The sequence below is a fragment of the Bos grunniens genome, chromosome 11 (genome assembly GCF_055505025.1).
Source record: "Bos grunniens cultivar Pamir isolate PY7600 chromosome 11, Bosgru_T2T1.0, whole genome shotgun sequence".
Classification (NCBI taxonomy): Eukaryota; Metazoa; Chordata; class Mammalia; order Artiodactyla; family Bovidae; genus Bos; species Bos grunniens.
Window position 1 is genome coordinate 104,268,580 of NC_141175.1, and position 17,663 is coordinate 104,286,242.

At 39.8% G+C, this 17,663-nt stretch overlaps 1 protein-coding gene across 2 annotated transcripts in view; it reads left to right on the plus strand.

Annotated features, from left to right (window-relative positions):
- Positions 1-17,663, plus strand: part of TMEM131 (transmembrane protein 131) — a 180,892-nt gene that overhangs the window by 70,204 nt on the left and 93,025 nt on the right. For both annotated transcript variants that reach the window (XM_086328103.1, XM_086328105.1), the window contains exon 4: positions 11,724-11,792. In XM_086328103.1, the coding sequence (XP_086184229.1) occupies positions 11,724-11,792 (69 nt within the window). The remainder of the gene's footprint in view (positions 1-11,723; positions 11,793-17,663) is intronic.

A 17,663-nucleotide genomic window follows, 5' to 3' on the forward strand; every position in this document is an offset into this window, starting at 1 on the left:
CCTCCCCCAGGTTCTCCTTGGGGGAACCCCCCAGTTTCCACTTGGCAGAGAGATTGCTGAGATGAACACTGTGTCTTTTGACCTCCTGTAGTCATTTCTGTGGCTTTCCTGATGGTTCAGTAGTAAAGAATCCGCCTGCCAATGCAAGAGACGTGGGTTTGATCCCTGGGCAATAAGATACCTGGGTGGTAAGATCCCCTGGAGGAGGGTCCCACCCCATTATTCTTGTCTGGAAAGTCGCATGGACAGAGGAGCCTGGGATCACAAAGAGTCGGACACGATTTAGCGATTACATAGCAGCAGTCGTTTCTGCGCTGATCTCTCTCTTTTTGTGTCCCAGCTGTATAGCCCATGTGCTGCTTGGTGACTTTCTAGTAAGCCGAGAGCTTCAGCCCCATCCTTCCTTGTATCGCCTCTGCGTGATGTCCTGAGTGAAAACCCTCAGTGTGGAAGTGAAACGGAACCCCTGCTCCAGGGAAATTTATCACATGAAAAGCTTAGTCCCCTTTCCCGCTTTCATCTGCTTCATCCCCAAGGACTTGCAGGATCTTCTGCAAAGACATGAGCTCTGCTTGCTTGATCTCAGGATCATGGGAAGTAGAATTATGAAAGACAGAATTTTCCAACATACTTTTATTTATATTTTTCTCCTTCCTGACTCACCCTTTTGTTTTAATACAGTCATCAATTACTTGATAATGTTTTGTTTAAAGACGTGCCGACTGCATCATATAATGGCGGATAATGTGCCTGCAGTGTTCTGTCAGTGTTTGTTTCCGCCGAACACCAGAATGTTGTGATGAGTATCAGTAATGGTTTAATATTATTGACACGAGGCCACCTTTTATAATGCCTTCTCCTAGGGTTGTGGAGCCATGTGTTGGGAGATTAGAAATCAAGATCCTTGAGTTCTGTGTTCACCAGCTGTGTAGCCTTGAGAGAAACTACTAAAGTTCTGAGCACAACTTTCATTTCCAAATTGGGGAAGATCACTTCTTGGCCTGATATGTCTTATATGTGATGTAAGGTTATGCTTTATATAAGGTTGCTGTAAGGATCAAATGAGAAGACTTATTCGGCATCAGCAGTTGCAAACATGAAAACATTATATGAATGTAGGTTGTGGGTATTTGCTAACGTATTTGTACAGTCATTCAGCAAATATTTACTGGGATCTTTACATACACCAGGCATTATAGTAAGAATTGATATGGGTGAATTTAACTCAGATGACCATTATATCTACTACTGTGGGCAAGAATCCCTTAGAAGAAATGGAGTAGTCAACAAATAGTCAACAAGAGAGTCTGAAATGCAGTCCTTGAATGCAGTCTCAAAAATGACAAAATGATCTCCGTTCGTTTCCAAGGCAAACCATTTAATATCACAGTAATCCAAGTCTGTGCCCCGACCAGTAATGCTGAAGAAGCTGAACGGTTCTGTGAAGACCTACAAGACCTTATAGAACTAACACCCAAAAAAGATGTCCTTTTCATTAGAGGGGACTGGAATGCAAAAGGTATACCTGTGGCAGATTCATTTCGATATTTGGCAAAACTAATACAATATTGTAAAGTTTAAAAAAAAAAACAAACCTGGGGTAACAGGCAAGTTTGGCCTTGGAGTACAGAATGAAGCGGGGCAAAGGCTAATAGAGTTTTGCTGAGAGAACGCACTGGTCATAGCAAACACCCTGTTCCAACAACACAAGAGAAGACTGTACACATGGACATCACCAGATGGTCAACATGAAAATCAGATTGATTGTATTCTTTGCAGCCAAAGATAGAGACGCTCTATTCAGTCAGCAAAAACAAGACCGGGAGCTGACTGTGGCTCAGATCATGAACTCCTTACTGCCAAATTCAGAATTAAATAGAAGAAACTGGGGGAAACCACTAGACCATTCAGGTATGACTTACATCAAATCCCTTACGATTATACAGCAGTAGTGATTCAAGGGATTAGATCTGATAGAGTGCCTGAAGAACTATGGACGGAGGTTTGTAACACTGTACAGGAGGCAGTGATCAAGATCATCCCCAAGAAAAAGAAATGCAAAAAGTCAAATTGGTTGTCTGAGGAGGCTTTACAAATAGCTGAGAAAAGAAGAGAAGTGAAAAGGAAAGATATAAGCATCTGAATGCAGAGTTCCAAAGAATAGTAAGGAGAGATAAGAAAGCCTTCCTCACTGATCAATGCAAAGAGATAGAGGAAAACAATAGAATGGGAAAGACTAGAGATCGCTTCAAGAAAATTAGAGATACCAAGAGAACATTTCATGCAAAGACGGGGTCAGTAAAGGACAGAAATGGTATGGACCTAACAGAGCAGAAGATATCAAGAAGAGGTAGTGAGAATACACAGAACTATACAAAAAAAGATCTTCATGACCCAGATAATCACGATGGTGTGATCACTCACCTAGAGCCAGACATCCTGGAATGCAAAGTAAAGTGGGCCTTAGGAAACATCACTACGAACAAAGCTAGTGGAGGTGATGGAATTCCAGTTCAGCTATTTCAAATCGTAAAAGATGATGCTGTGAAAGTGTTGCACTCAATATGCCAGCAAATTTGGAAAACTCAGCAGTGGCTACAGGTCTGGAAAAGGGTCAGTTTTCATCCCAATCCCAAAGAAAGGCAATGCCAAAGAATGCTCAAACTACTGCATAATTGCACTCATCTCACACGCTAGTAAAGTAATGCTCAAAATTCTCTAAGCCAGGCTTCAGCAATACGTGAACTGTGAACTTCCAGATGTTCAAGCTGGTTTTAGAAAAGGCAGAGGAACCAGAAATCATATTGCCAACATCCGTTGGATCATCGAAAAAGCAAGAGAGTTTCAGAAAAACATCTATGTGGATCACAACAAACTGTGGAAAGTTCTTAAAGACGTGAGAATACCAGACCACCTGACCTGCCTCCTGAGAAATCTATATGCAGGTCAAGAAGCAACAGTTAGAACTGGACATGCAACAACAGACTGGTTCCAAATCAAGAAAGGAGTACGTTAAGGCTGTATATTGTCACCCTGCTTATTTAACTTATTTGTGAGTACATCATGAGAAACGCTGGGCTGGATGAAGCATAAGCTGAAATCAAGATTGCCAGGAGAAATGTCAGTAACCTCAGATATGCAGATGATGCCACACTTATGGCAGAAAGCAAAGAAGAACTAAAGAGCCTCTTGAAAGCGAAAGAGGAGAGTGAAAAAGGTGGCTTACAGCTCAGCATTCAGAAAAGGAAGATCATGGCATCCAGTCCCATCACTTCATGGCAAACAGGTGGTGAATCAATGGAAACAGTGACAGACTTTATGTTTTTGGGCTCCAGAATCACTGCAGATGGTGATTGAAGCCATGAAATTAAAAGATGCTTGCTCCTTAGAAGAAAAGTTATGACCAACTTAGCATATTAAAAAGCAGAGACATTACTTTGCCACCAAAGGTCCATCTAGTCAAAGCTATGATTTTTCCAGTAGTCATGTATGGATTTGAGAGTTGGACCATAAAGAAAGCTGAGTACAGAAGAATTGATGCTTTTGAACTGTGGTGTTGGAGAAGACTCCTGAGAGTCCCTTGGACTGCAAGGAGATCCAACCAGTCCATCCTAAAGAAAATCAGTCCTGAATATGCACTGGAAGGACTGATGTGAAAGCTAAAACTCCAATACTTTGGCCACCTGATGTGAAGAACTGACTCATTTGAAAAGACCCTGATGCTGGAAAAGATTGAAGGCAGGAGCAGAAGGGGATGACAAAGGATGAGATGGTTGGATGGTATCACCAACTGAATGGACATGAGTTTGGGTAAACTCCGGGAGTTGGTGATGGACAGAGAGGCCTGGCGTGCTGCAGTCCATGGGGTCGCAAAGAGTCAGACATGACTGAGCGACTGAACTGAATTGTGCGTGTTTGCTAACACCCACAATTTTGTTGGTCATTCAGCAAATTTGTTCAGTCATTCAGCAAACATTTACTGGGATCTTTACATACACCAGGCTTTATAGTAAGAATTGGTGATTCAGTCATTGTGTTTGTTGTCTGTTGCTTTGTAATAAATTACCTCCAAACCTAGAAGCTTAAAGCGGCAGTTATCTTTCTGTTTCTGAGTAAGAAACTTGAGAACAATTCTAGCTGAGTAGTTGGGGCTCTCACGAGGTCTCTCATGTGATTCCAGCCAAGACATGATTTGGAGTTGCAGGCATCTGAAGATGTAGGCCCAGTGGGTCCTCTCCAAGATGGCTCACTCACGAAACATTAGCAAAAGGCCCCAGTTCCTTGCTGGCTGTTGGCAAGAGACCTTCATTCTTTACCACGGGGACCTCTGTGCCATGTGTCACAGCAGCTGATGACGCTAGAGCAGGAGATCGAATAGAGAGCACAAGGAGAAAGCCATGGTGTCTTTTCTAATTGAGTCCTGGAAGTCACACACAGCCACGTCCACCATGTTTATTCATGGGAAGTTACCCCCAAGGAAAGTAGAATTAAGCCCCCACTACTTGAAGAGAGGCCTATCAGAGAATCTGTGATCATATTTTAAAACTAGCACAGAGCTAAATAACCAGATAGTCAAGACTCCTGCCCTGGTAAAACCTGTCTGCTAATGGGGAAAACTGCAGGCCACCAAGTAAATGAACAAAATGTCAGCTCAAGAGAAGTCTGGGATAGACAAGACTCTATTACTTCTTCAGATTTGACCATAAGAAGGTCTCTCTGAAGTGGTAGTTCAGCTTACCTGGTGAAGTCTTAGGGCAGAGCGTTTCAGCAGGTGAACAGCTAGTGCAGGTGTCTGATGTTGGGCGCAGTGCTGATGTTATTATATTGTGTTGTTGTAACAGCTGGAATTGTTATTGTGTGCAGTTAGGTAGGAAGAGATACATGTGTATATCTGTGTGTGTATGTATATATGCAGTGTCCACAAGAAGAACCAGAGTCTTCTGATCTTTTAAGTTTCCTGGTACCTGTAGGATAAAAGCCAAAAACACTGGACTAGGGAGTACTTTTCAAGTTTAGAATGGTTGGGGTTCTTTAATTGTATAGTTTGCTTTTCACTGAGTACAGCCATTTTGGTTGCCTGTGGTTAACCATCAGCATCTAGAAGGTTGTAGTCAGATCCAGAACTTGCTAATATCTGTTTTAAATTCTATGAAAAAATTAATGTTCTCAAATTGTTTCTTAAGATTTCATTTGGGTATGTACTTAACATTTATTTTATAGCTCTGGAGCTTTTAGCTGTACATGAACTGACATATATGCAAAAAATAGTACTACTCTGCATACATCTTGAAGACTGTAGTAATTTGATGGTAGACTTAATCCCAACCATATCAAATATTACAGTGACTCTGAGAGGTTTCAACACTAATTGTCAGACTATATTAAGGAAAGATCTAAGCATATATTGTCTACAAGAAATGTACTGTAGTTTTCAGTTTATATTTAATTTTTTAACCATTTGTTTTGAAATAACTAGAAAATAAATGCAAAAATAGTACAAAGAATTGTGCTACTGACCTAGATTGATTCCCCTAGTAACATTTTACCACATTTGCTTGATCATCATCTCCCTCTCCACCACTTCTTTCCTTCTCTCTCTTTCCCTATCTCTATATATGTATATGTGTAATTATTTTTCTGAATTTTTTCAGACTCAGTTGTACACATGATACTCTTTTACCCCTAAACACTTCAATGTATATTTCTTATAAATATGTACATTATGTTATAAATCACAGTAAAATCAGGAAATTAGCATTTACATATAGTAGTATTTAATCTACAGACCTTATTTTAATTTTTTCAGTTGGTCTGCTAATGACTTTTACTTTAAAAAGTAAAGAAATATTTATTAGAAGGGGCTAGAGTGAACTACCCTCCCCCCAAAATTTTGTTTGTTCAGTGAAGTCTCTCCTTCATTTCTGATTGATGGCTTTGCTGGGTATTGTATTGTCGTTTGATAGTTATTTTCTTTCAATATTTTAAATATGTCATTCCACTGTCTCTCTGCCTACAAAATTTCTGTTGAGAAATCCACTTGTACAGTAGCTCCTCCTTACCTGTGGGACATACATTTCAGACACTGCTCTGTTACTGCAGGTGGTACTGAACACTGAATATACTCCACTTCTTCCTATACTGACACTAGGTCACACATACAGAAGGGTACAGGGACAAAGGGGAGTCATGTCTCAGGGCAGAGCCAGACACACGAAGTTGCCCCGTGTTCCTCAGAGAGGTGTGCAGTTTAAAACGTAAGTGTTCTTTGTTTCTGGAATTTTTCATTTAGTGTTTTCAGACCACGGTTGAACGCATGTAACTGAAACTGCAGAAAATGAAACCACAGATGGGGGTGCCTACTATAGTCTATGTGGTGGGGTGTGCTCCTTGTGTATGATGTGTCACTTCTGCTGCTTTAAAGATTCTCTCTTTGACTTCTGACAATTTAATCATAATGTGCCTTTTCAAGTTCAACCTTTGTGGGGTTCTTTGGGCCTCAGAACCCTGGATGTCCTTTGATCTCCCCACAGCACTAGGGGAGCTCAATGTCTCCCTTGGGCTGACTCCGCCCCTAGAGAAACTGCGGTACAGGGGCCCTCTCAGTGCCGCGCTGCCGCAGCCTGGCGCTAACAAAGCGATATGAGCAGACTACGCCTTTTCTCTTACCGTTCTAATACACTGGGGGCTTTGTTTGCTTTTGAGTTTTTCTTTCTTTTCTCCTCTGTGGTCCAGGGATGTTCTCTGGGCTCCATACTAGAAGTGAGCAATCAGACTCCAGAGGTGCAGAGCCCTGGAATCTGCATTTCTACAAGCATCCTAGATGATTAAGATGTAGGTAGACCACAAATCATTCGTTAAGAAATACTGGGCCAAAGAGTACCTTTGGTTTAGGTAGTAATTACCCCTAGGAAAACATTTTAAATTTCATAGTTCATGCACATTCCCAAAGCTCTCAGAAGGTACTGTATGCTTTATTTGGGAAGGTCTTGTATGCTAATAATCACTGATGGTGTGAGCACTCACCTAGAGCCAGACATCCTGGAATGTGAAGTCAAGTGGGCCTTAGAAAGCATCACTATGAACAAAGCTAGTGGAGGTGATGGAATTCCAGTTGAACTATTTCAAATCCTGGAAGATGATACTGTGAAAGTACTGCACTCAGTATGCCAGCAAATTTGGAAGACTCAGCAGTGGCCACAGGACTAGAAAAGGTCAGTTTTCATTCCAGTCCCAAAGAAAGGCAATGCCAAAGAATGCTCAAACTACTACACAATTACACTCATCTCACATGCTGGCAAAGTAATCCTCAAAATTCTCTAAGCCAGGCTTCAACAATACGTGAACCATGAACTTCCAGATGTTCAAGCTGGATTTAGAAAAGGCAGAGGAACCAGAGATCAAATTGCCAACATCCGCTGGATCATGGAAAAAGCAAGAGAGTTCCAGAAAAACATCTATTTCTGCTTTATTGACTATGCCAAAGCCTTTGACTGTGGATCACAATAAACTGTGGAAAATTCTGAAAGAGATGGGAATACCAGACCACCTGACCTGCCTCTTGAGAAATCTGTATGCAGGTCAGAAAGCAACAGTTAAAACTGGACATGAAACAACAGACTGGATCCAAATAGGAAAAGGAGTACGTCAAGGCTGTATATTGCCACCCTGTTTATTTAACTTATATGCAGAGTACATCATGAGAAATGCTGGGCTGGAGGAAGCACAAGCTGGAATCAAGATTGCCGGGAGAAATATCAATAACCTCAGATATGCAGATGACACCACCCTTATGTCAAAAAGTGAAGAACTAAAGAGCCTCTTGATGAAAGTGAAAGAGAAGAGTGAAAAAGTTGGCTTAAAGCTCAACATTCAGAAAACTAAGATCATGGCATCTGGTCCCATCTCTTCATGGCAAATAGATGGGGAAACAGTAGAAACAATGTCAGACTTTATTCTTCTGGGCTCCAAAATCACTGCAGATGGTGATTGTAGCCATAAAATTAAAAGATGCTTACTCCTTGAAAGGAAAGTTATGACCAACCTAGACAGCATATTACTTTTCCAACAAAGGTCTGTCTAGTCAAGGCTATGGTTTTTCCAGTGGTCATGTATGGATGTGAGAGTTGGACTATAAAGAAAGCTGAGTACAGAAGAATTGATGCTTTTGAACTGTGGTGTTGGAGAAGACTCTTGAGAGTCCCTTGGACTGCAAGGAGATCCAACCAGTCCATCCTAAAGGATATCAGTCCTGGGTGTTCATTGGAAGGACTGATGTGGAAGCTGAAACTCCAATACTTTGGCCACCTGATACGAAGAGTTGACTCATTTGAAAAGACTCTGATGCTGGGAAAGATTGAAGGCAGGAGCAGAAGGGGACGACAGAGCATGAAATGATTGGATGGCATCACCACCTCAATGGACACGGGTTTGGGTGGACTCTGGGAGTTGGCGATGGACAGGGAGGCCTGGTGTGCTGCAGTCCATGGGGTCGCAAAGAGTCAGACATGACTGAGCGATGCTTAACTTTGACCTTGACAGTTCACCAAGAAACATAGATTTCTTGTATCTCTCCAGTTGTTCTCTCACTTGAAATCAGAAAATAGTCCTTATTCATCTCCTTATCTCGAAATAAGCAGTTAATATTTTCATGAAAATAAAAATTATATTCAGGCTTCTAAGACAAATGCAATCACTGCGGAAAATATAAGATCATGTATTACTTTTTTAATGTCTCAGATTCTGTTTCTTTGGAAGTGACAAAGGGCACCATTTTTCATACTGCTTCTCCAGTTTATTTTTCACCCTTATGGATTCGTAGACATTTGCTTTTTAAAGCACTCAGCAGTGTCATGGCCATTCTAAATAAACAGTAGCGACCATTTCGATCAGCTGTGGGTACACAACAGCTATGTTGTTGGATTTTTGGTTTTGTTAAAATAAGTTTATATGCCTATGACAATTTGTGTTGTACCTACTCAACTGTTAAATTCTTCCTTAGATATAGATCTGCTGTTGTCTTGAAAATACACATTTATTTATGAGGTAATCGTCTTTTATATATTGTTCCCTCTATCTCATATTCTGGGAGCATCCTGTAAATGTCACAGTAACAATCGCTGGACACCACCTCTTTGGAACATTTTATGGCAGGTCTTAGCCCCCTTGAGGCATAACAAAGGAAAACAAGGTCTGAGGATTTAAAAGGAAGAAATAGAATTGTTGTTACTTGCAGGTGATATGTCTGTAGAGATATCCAAGATAGCAGTCATCTTAGCAACACCACATACAATAGCAGGGGAAGGTCTAAGAGAATTTGTAGATTGTTAGAATTGACTCAACAGAATGACTAGATTTACGATCATTTCCTTCAATCAGTAACTTTTTAGTATAAAGCAGTAACCATGTGATCTATTAATATCTGTGTATTTGACATATCCATCTAGATAAGTGTAAATGTCTGAAACAATACTCCTGAATCCCTACCCACTACCCTTCCCTGCTTCCAGCCCACTCTATCCTGTCATGGCTGAGGATCCAGTTTCTCAGGCCAGAATCTTAAGTCATCCTGATGCCTGTCTCCTTTCCCTTACTCTCCACAGTCAGTCCCTCAGCATGATGTCTGTAGCTTCCACCACCTTCTCTTGCCGTCACCCTGGGCCGCGGTGACCATCCCCTCCTCTCTGAACAACTATAGGGCTTCCCTCTTGGGCTCCTGCAGTCTTCTTCACACAGCAGCAGGAATTGACCTTTTAAATGTGTTAGTTTAAAGGTCATGTTACTTCCTTGCTTCAAACACATAGAGGCTTATTGTTACACTGAGAAGAGAATCCAAACTCCTACAATGAGACCTGGCCTCTGTACCTCTCTCATCTCAGTTCTGGTCTCTTCCCCCTGCTTCCAGCACTCCAGCCAATTCAGCCTCCCTGTTCCTCAGCATGCCAAGGACATGCCTGCTTTCTTCTTCCGATCTTCACCTCTCCGGTCTCGACTCCAGTGTCCCTCCTCAGAGAGACCGTCTCTGTTTCCTGCTGTGTTTGATCTGTCTTTATATGTTGGACATCATCACGTGATAGGTTCCACGTTTGTTTTTCCTACTGGGATGTTCGTGCCATGAGAACAGGCTCTGTGCCGTGTTCCCATAGCCCCAGCCACTGGACAGCCCCTGACATTCAGGCTATTTGTGTCAAGCGAATGGGGTGTGCACTTTTCTGCCCCCCTTCCCTGACCACTTCAGACATTTCCACTTGCAGTTCTCAGTTCTGTGAGAGAAAAAAAAAAATGTCTTAATCTCCTTTGTATCTCTAGCTTCTAACACAGTGTTAATATATATAAATTAATGACTTATACATAGTTATTTTTTACATTGCACTTTTTTCTTGATTGGATGGAGGTTTAGGTAAGTTTGAGGTTCTTACTGTTAAAACTGGTGAACTGATCAGCATCATTATTTTAAAGGAGCAGAAGAGTATTCTTACAGTATGTTTTTTAAGAAGAGCAGAAGTCAGCAGGGAGTAGATTCTGTACCTCTGGCTATAACGTGGCAGCTGTCTTGTGAGGAATTGTCTTTCGTCGTCCCAGGGTCTTTAGTTTTGCGCTCTAGTGAAGTATAATCTTACACTTGGCCTTTCCCTTCTTGTGTTTGTCATCTTTAATGCTCAACACATGTAGAAGATTATCAAGCAGCACAGAGGAATGGTCTTAATTGGTGAGACCGAAAACACCTTTAACCTTATTTCTTTAAGCTCAATTATTCCACTACTTAAAATATTTACTCTATATTGAATTAAAGCTAGATTTTCTACATTTTCTGTATGTTCTTGTTAATTTCTAATGTATTTCCTAAATGAAATTTCTCTATCATTTGAAGCTTGTGCTCTTCTGAATTATGGAGGTAATGAAATAAAATAGTCTCACAAAAATAAGTTTTGCCCTTCCATCATTTCTTAAAATGCAACAGAAAGATAATCTACTATTTAGAAACTTTAGTGGCCAACTTTCTCACTTTCTTAGTTTCTAAACAGATGACTTTAGGTACGTGGATCACCCCCACCAAAGTCATTTATACTTTGCATCAGTATTTGGTTGTGATAATGTCTAGTAGGTTTGCTAGTCAGGGATCTGTTTTAGTGAGAAGTTCTAATATCAAGTGAAATAGTTAGAAATGATACTCAGATATTTAGGCCAAGACGTCATAGATCAGTATGTCCTGAACTCTCAGATTAAAGATATTTCAGTTCCTGGAAACTTCTATCCCCAAATTGATTTTTGTTTAGTTCTTTGCCACTTTAGTTAAAATGGGATCGCAGGGTTTTTTCTATATATATTGCCTCTGGGTACAGTTACTTGTGCACTTTAGTTAAAATGGGATCCAGGTACAGTTAGTTGTGTTAACTATTGTTCATTGTACCTCTGTCAGAAAATCCAAATGAACATGTAGGGTATATAGTTATCAGTTACATCAGCCAAATAAATTTCAGCAGTCTACTGGAGTATTTTCTGTTTCCATGTACCTTTGAATAGGAAAAATACTTGTTTTTTTTCTTTTTTAAAAACATGCATTTATTGATTTATTCTAATATAAAAAGTAACACATATTTCTAATACATTAGACTCCATTTTTCTAGATACTCTCTCATGAAAAAAACTCAAGTGTCTGGCTTTGGTTTAGGGAAATACATAGTTTGAAAAATTGCTTCTTAACACTGTTTTCTTTTTACTTACAGTATATCTTTGTACCGGGGTAATTGCAGACCTATACGGTTTGAGCCACCAATGCTGGATTTCCATGAACAGTAAGTTCAGAGTTGTTTTTTTTAACCACACTTTTCCATTATATGTATTTTATGCATGCATGTGTCTTGGCTTTTGCCTGTGATATCTTGAATGAGAAAGTTACATGTTCAAGTCATCAGGAAAGTAAATAACCTTGAATACAGTTTGAACATGGGAAGTAAGTATCTATTATGAGTCTAGCATATACTCTTTTAACTTTTGAAGTTCAAAAAATATTTACAGTTTGGAGTGTCTGGTTCAGAGGATCCTATCTTTAGAAGCAACATTAAACTTAGGGTTACCTTTCTGATTAGCACTTAATTTCCATCTTTATTATTTAACATTTTTTCCTTGTGGATATAGAAGAATATATTAGTTTGTTTGATACATGTACTTGTAAGGTACAAACTTTTATATGTCATCAAATAAATAATATTATCAACCCAGTAAGCCAAACAAAAGCAGATCCTATAGGAAGCTGTGGTTCAACCGCAGAATTACTTCCTCAAACCTTGTTTCTGCTTACCTTCTATGTCTGGGTCTTGGGTTTTGCACATCTCACGTACCCTGAGGGGAAGACAAGTCTTCAACCTATATTTGGTTCCAACTCAATTTAGCAGTTAGGAAAAGAGAACATCTTAAATGATATAACTACTAGAGTAATGCTACTCTGATAAGTAAACAGAAGATGATGATTTTTTTAACTTAAATTTTTTTGTTTGCCTTTCTTTTTTTATAATTTTTATTAGATTAAGATTGATTTACAATGTTGTGTTAGTTTCAAGTGTACAGCAAAGTGAATCAGTTACACATGTACATATATCCATTCTTTTTTAGATTCTTTGCTCTTTTAGGCCACTACAGGGTATCGAGTAGAGTTCCCTGTGCTATACAGTTCAGTTCAGTCATTCAGTCATGTCCGACTCTTTGTGACCCATGAATTGCAGCACGCCAGGCCTCCCTGTCCATCACCAACTTCCGGAGTCCACCCAAACCCATGTCCATTGAGGTGGTGATGCCATCCAACTATCTCATGCTCTGTCATCCCCTTCTGCTCCTGCCTTCAGTCTTTCCCAGCATCAGAGTCTTTTCACATGAGTCAACTCTTCGTATCAGGTGGCCCAAGTATTGGAGTTTCAGCTTCCACATCAGTCCTTCCAATGAACACCCAGGACTGATATCCTTTAGGATGGACTGGTTGGATCTCCTTGCAGTCCAAGGGACTCTCAAGAGTCTTCTCCAACACCACAGTTCAAAAGCATCTTCTTCGGTGCTCAGCTTTCTTTATAGTCCAACTCTCACATCCATACATGACCACTGGAAAAACCATAGCCTTGACTAGACAGACCTTTGTTGGAAAAGTAATATGCTGTCTAGGTTGGTCATAACTTTCCTTTCAAGGAGTAAGCATCTTTTAATTTTATGGCTACAATCACCATCTGCAGTGATTTTGGAGCCCAGAAGAATAAAGTCTGACATTGTTTCTACTGTTTCCCCATCTGTTTGCCATGAAGAGATGGGACCAGATGCCATGATCTTAGTTTTCTGAATGTTGAGCTTTAAGCCAACTTTTTCACTCTTCTCTTTCACTTTCATCAAGAGGCTCTTTAGTTCTTCACTTTTTGACATAAGGGTGGTGTCATCTGCATATCTGAGGTTATTGATATTTCTCCCGGCAATCTTGATTCCAGCTTGTGCTTCCTCCAGCCCAGCATTTCTCATGATGTACTCTGCATATAAGTTAAATAAACAGGGTGGCAATATACAGCCTTGACGTACTCCTTTTCCTATTTGGATCCAGTCTGTTGTTTCATGTCCAGTTTTAACTGTTGCTTTCTGACCTGCATACAGATTTCTCAAGAGGCAGGTCAGGTGGTCTGGTATTCCCATCTCTTTCAGAATTTTCCACAGTTTATTGTGATCCACAGTCAAAGGCTTTGGCATAGTCAATAAAGCAGAAATAGATGTTTTTCTGGAACTCTCTTGCTTTTTCCATGATCCAGCGGATGTTGGCAATTTGATCTCTGGTTCCTCTGCCTTTTCTAAATCCAGCTTGAACATCTGGAAGTTCACGGTTCACATATTGCTGAAGCCTGACTTGGAGAATTTTAAGCATTAGTTTACTAGCATGTGAGATGAGTGTAATTGTGTAGTAGTTTGAGCATTCTTTGGCATTGCCTTTCTTTGGGACTGGAATGAAAACTGACCTTTTCTAGTCCTGTGGCCACGGCTGAGTTTTCCAGATTTGCTGGCATATTGAGTGCAGCACTTTCACAGCAGCATCTTTCGGTAGGTCCTTATTAATTCCTTATCATCTGTTTTATATATAGTAGTGTGTATACGTCAGTCCCCAATCTCCCAGTTTATCCTAACCCCTCTTTTCCCCCTGGTGACTGTAAGTTTTTCTTCTCCATCTGTTACTCTGTTTCTGTTTTGTGAATAAGTTCATTTATACCATTTTTTCAGATTCCACATATAAGCGATACCATATGATATTTGTCTTTCTCTGACTTCACTCAGTATGGCAATCTATAATAATCTCTAGGTCCATCCATGTTACTGCAAATAGCATTGTTTCGCTTTTTAATGACTGAGTAATATGCCATGTATATATGTACCACGTGTTCTTTATCCATTCCTCTGCTGATGGGCATCTAGGTTGCTTCCATGTCTTGGACATTGTAAATAGTGCTTCAGTGGACATTGGGGTGCACATATCTTTATGAATTATGGTTTTCTCTGGATATATGCCCAGGAATGGACTTGCTGGATCATATGGTAGATCTATTTTTAGAGTTTTTTAAGGAACCTACTAGTAGCTATACTAATTTACATTTCCACCAGCATTGTAGGCGGCTTCCCTTTCCTCTGTACCCTCTCCAGCATTTATGAGAAGAAAATAATTTAAAGGGATAGGTAATAGGAACTGTACGCAGATCTATTGAGTCAATAAATGAAAATACTGTCATTTCTTTTTAATGTTGTCAGAGTTGTCATTAACCATTTTCTACTAGTAAAGACACTAAATTTAAATAATTTCTTTACAATCTCAAACCTAGAATACTCGACTATATCAGTCATACTTGTATAGAACCATGGTAGAGCAGTTAGCAGAAGAGCTGCTGCTAAGTCACTTCAGTCGTGTCCGACTCTGTGAGACCCCATAGATGGCAGCCCACCAGGCTCCTTTGTCCCTGGGATTCTCCAGGCAAGAATACTGGAGTGGGTTGCCATTTCCTGCTCCAGTGCATGAAAGTGAAAAGTGAAAGTGAAGTCGCTCAGTCTTGTCCAACTCTTCACAACCCCATGGACTGTAGCCTACCAGGCCCCTCCGTTCATGGGATTTTCCAGGCAAGAGTACTGGAGTGGGGTGCCATGTCCTTCTCCAAGCAGAAGACCTATGTGCTAGCAACTCCATCTTCTCAGGTGTTTATATTCTTACAAAGATCATGGATTTTGGAGGGGATAAAGAGAAGTTTGTATGCTTCCTTCTGTACCGGTAGATGGAATCAGTGTTTGCAGATAGTTGTTATATGAAGAGTAAAACGACTTGTGGGTGTTGGATTTAAAGACCAGAATGTTCAGATAGGAAATACATCACTATTGTGTAAAAAAGTTGAGGTACAATGTTGAGGCAAGAAAACATAAAGTTTTTAATGTGACCCAGTCTCCTTCTGTCAAATGCAAGATATTTAATGAAACACGCCATGCACTTTGATCTTCAGCAAGAACGTTCATTATTTTTTAAAAACAATGTTGAGTAAAACTGTCTTAAGTTTGTTCTCATCCTGAGTGAATCAGGAGAGAGGCTGATGAGCTCCAGTCTAGGACTGTGGCAAGGGCCATGTTTATGATGATACCATGAGCCTGGGGACAGATGAGATCAATGGACAGTAGCAAAACTTAAAATCTAATGTAGTGAGTTTTCTTATTTTGAAAAGCTTAGCAATAACAATCTCTAGAGAGATTGTTTCGGAAGTTATACCCAGTGTTTTTCACTTCATTTTTTAAAGGGAGTTTTAAAAATTTCACGAATCCTTTAAGATGAAGTGTTCAGGTATACTAAATATCTGAATCGGAATTGGTAATGCCTATTTCAAATTATCTGTCACTCAACACTTTAAAAAATACACCATCCTCCAAATAGAAGAAATTGAGATAAAATCAAGCAAAATTCTAGACTAGTTTTAACCCTTTCTGGATCATGGTGTTGTGTTTTTTTAAGAACAGATGAAAGCTATGGCAACCTCTTCCTTCCTTTCCCCAATGCTTACATACACACAAAATAACATTTTGCATACATGTTCAAGGGTTTTATAGCCATCCCCCTCCAAGTCCATATCTGAATCCTTAAGAGCTAGTGAATTCCTGGTCTAGACCACAGATTATTAAATCACTACTACAGAATTTGCTGGGGTTTTGCCTGATGCACTAGCCATACATATTCACTGTAGTAAACTTAGAAAATGCTTATTAAGAGAAAGAAGAAAAAAATTACCAGTTATCCAGCCACTCAGAAACATGAACACTGAACTTTTATCCTTTAAGTCCTTTTTCTGTGTATCTGTATTTATTTATTGAGTTACAGAAATATAACAATATTTTCTGAACATAAACTTTTCTAAACATAATATACCATGCCTTTTTTTATTCCATCAAATTTTATTTTATACTATGTATACATTTTAAAAATTGCATAAACAGCAAATTGTATGTATACATTTTTAAAATTCATTTATTGTTTTAAACTTTTTGTTTTGTAATCAGTACTGAAACTAATGCTTTAGACACAGCCATGACTTTCAGAAGAGAGTCCAAAATAATGAGATGAAAAGATATGCAAAATGTGAAACCTTTTTAGTTAAGATTTAGTCTAGAGAATAATTGAGTGTCATGCACAAAGAGAACGGATAGGAATCAGTGAATTGATGTACAACCAGAGAGGACATAAATGAGATTACTTTAAGAGACTGGTGCTGACCCCAGAGAACTGGAAATGTCCTGAGCTGAGAGCAGCTGTGGATGCTGTGGTGAACATGTGCGGACAGACAGAGGAACCCCAGGACAGACAAGGGTCAGGTCATGTAGGAAGAGTGCGTGAAGCCGCACGTGCGCTCTTAGGGACAGCACAGTCACACTGGACTGCTTCGCGAAGCAGCACGTTTATGTGCTGCTGCCAGAAGTCGAAATGAAAAACAAATTCTGTCCTTAATTTAGACTTGTCTGTGTCCAACCTGAGAGCCCTGAACAGAGTTTGTTTTTATCTCATAAAGTAGATCTCACAGAAGTGAATCAGTACAAGTAGGAGTTGGGAGCAAATGTGAACAGGTGTATTAGGATTCAGTCAGAGGAATAGATCCAGTCAGAGATTTTTATATGTGTGTGTATGTGTGAGAGAGAGTATATGACTGTATGTGTTTATGAATGTAGAGTTTTTGAGGAATTGACTTAAATGAAAATAATTGCTGGAGCTGGTTAAGCAGGCCCACAGTGTACAAGGGCAGGTACCCAGGAAGGGACAGTTGCCTCAGACTGGATTCCAAGGAAGCAGGGCAATCACAGATCCAGCTGTTGTTGGGAGCCTCTTAGCTAAGACGAGGGCCAAACTCTCTTTCAAAGCTCCAGATGTATTATACGTACTTTAAGAGGCTCCTCTCCCAGAAAGGAATTTTTCATGGATGGTTTCATGCAACCATACAGAAAAGTAGAACAGATAGTAAATATATTTTTAAACTAAATTCTGTAATTAAAAATGTTCCTATGTTCATATTTTTATTGATTTTTAAAAATCACTTGTAGCAGACATAATATTTCATTCCTGTAGGTTTTGGCAAACATCTCCACATATAAAGGGCATTCTCCATAACCATAGCACCAAGCTCGCCAGGCTC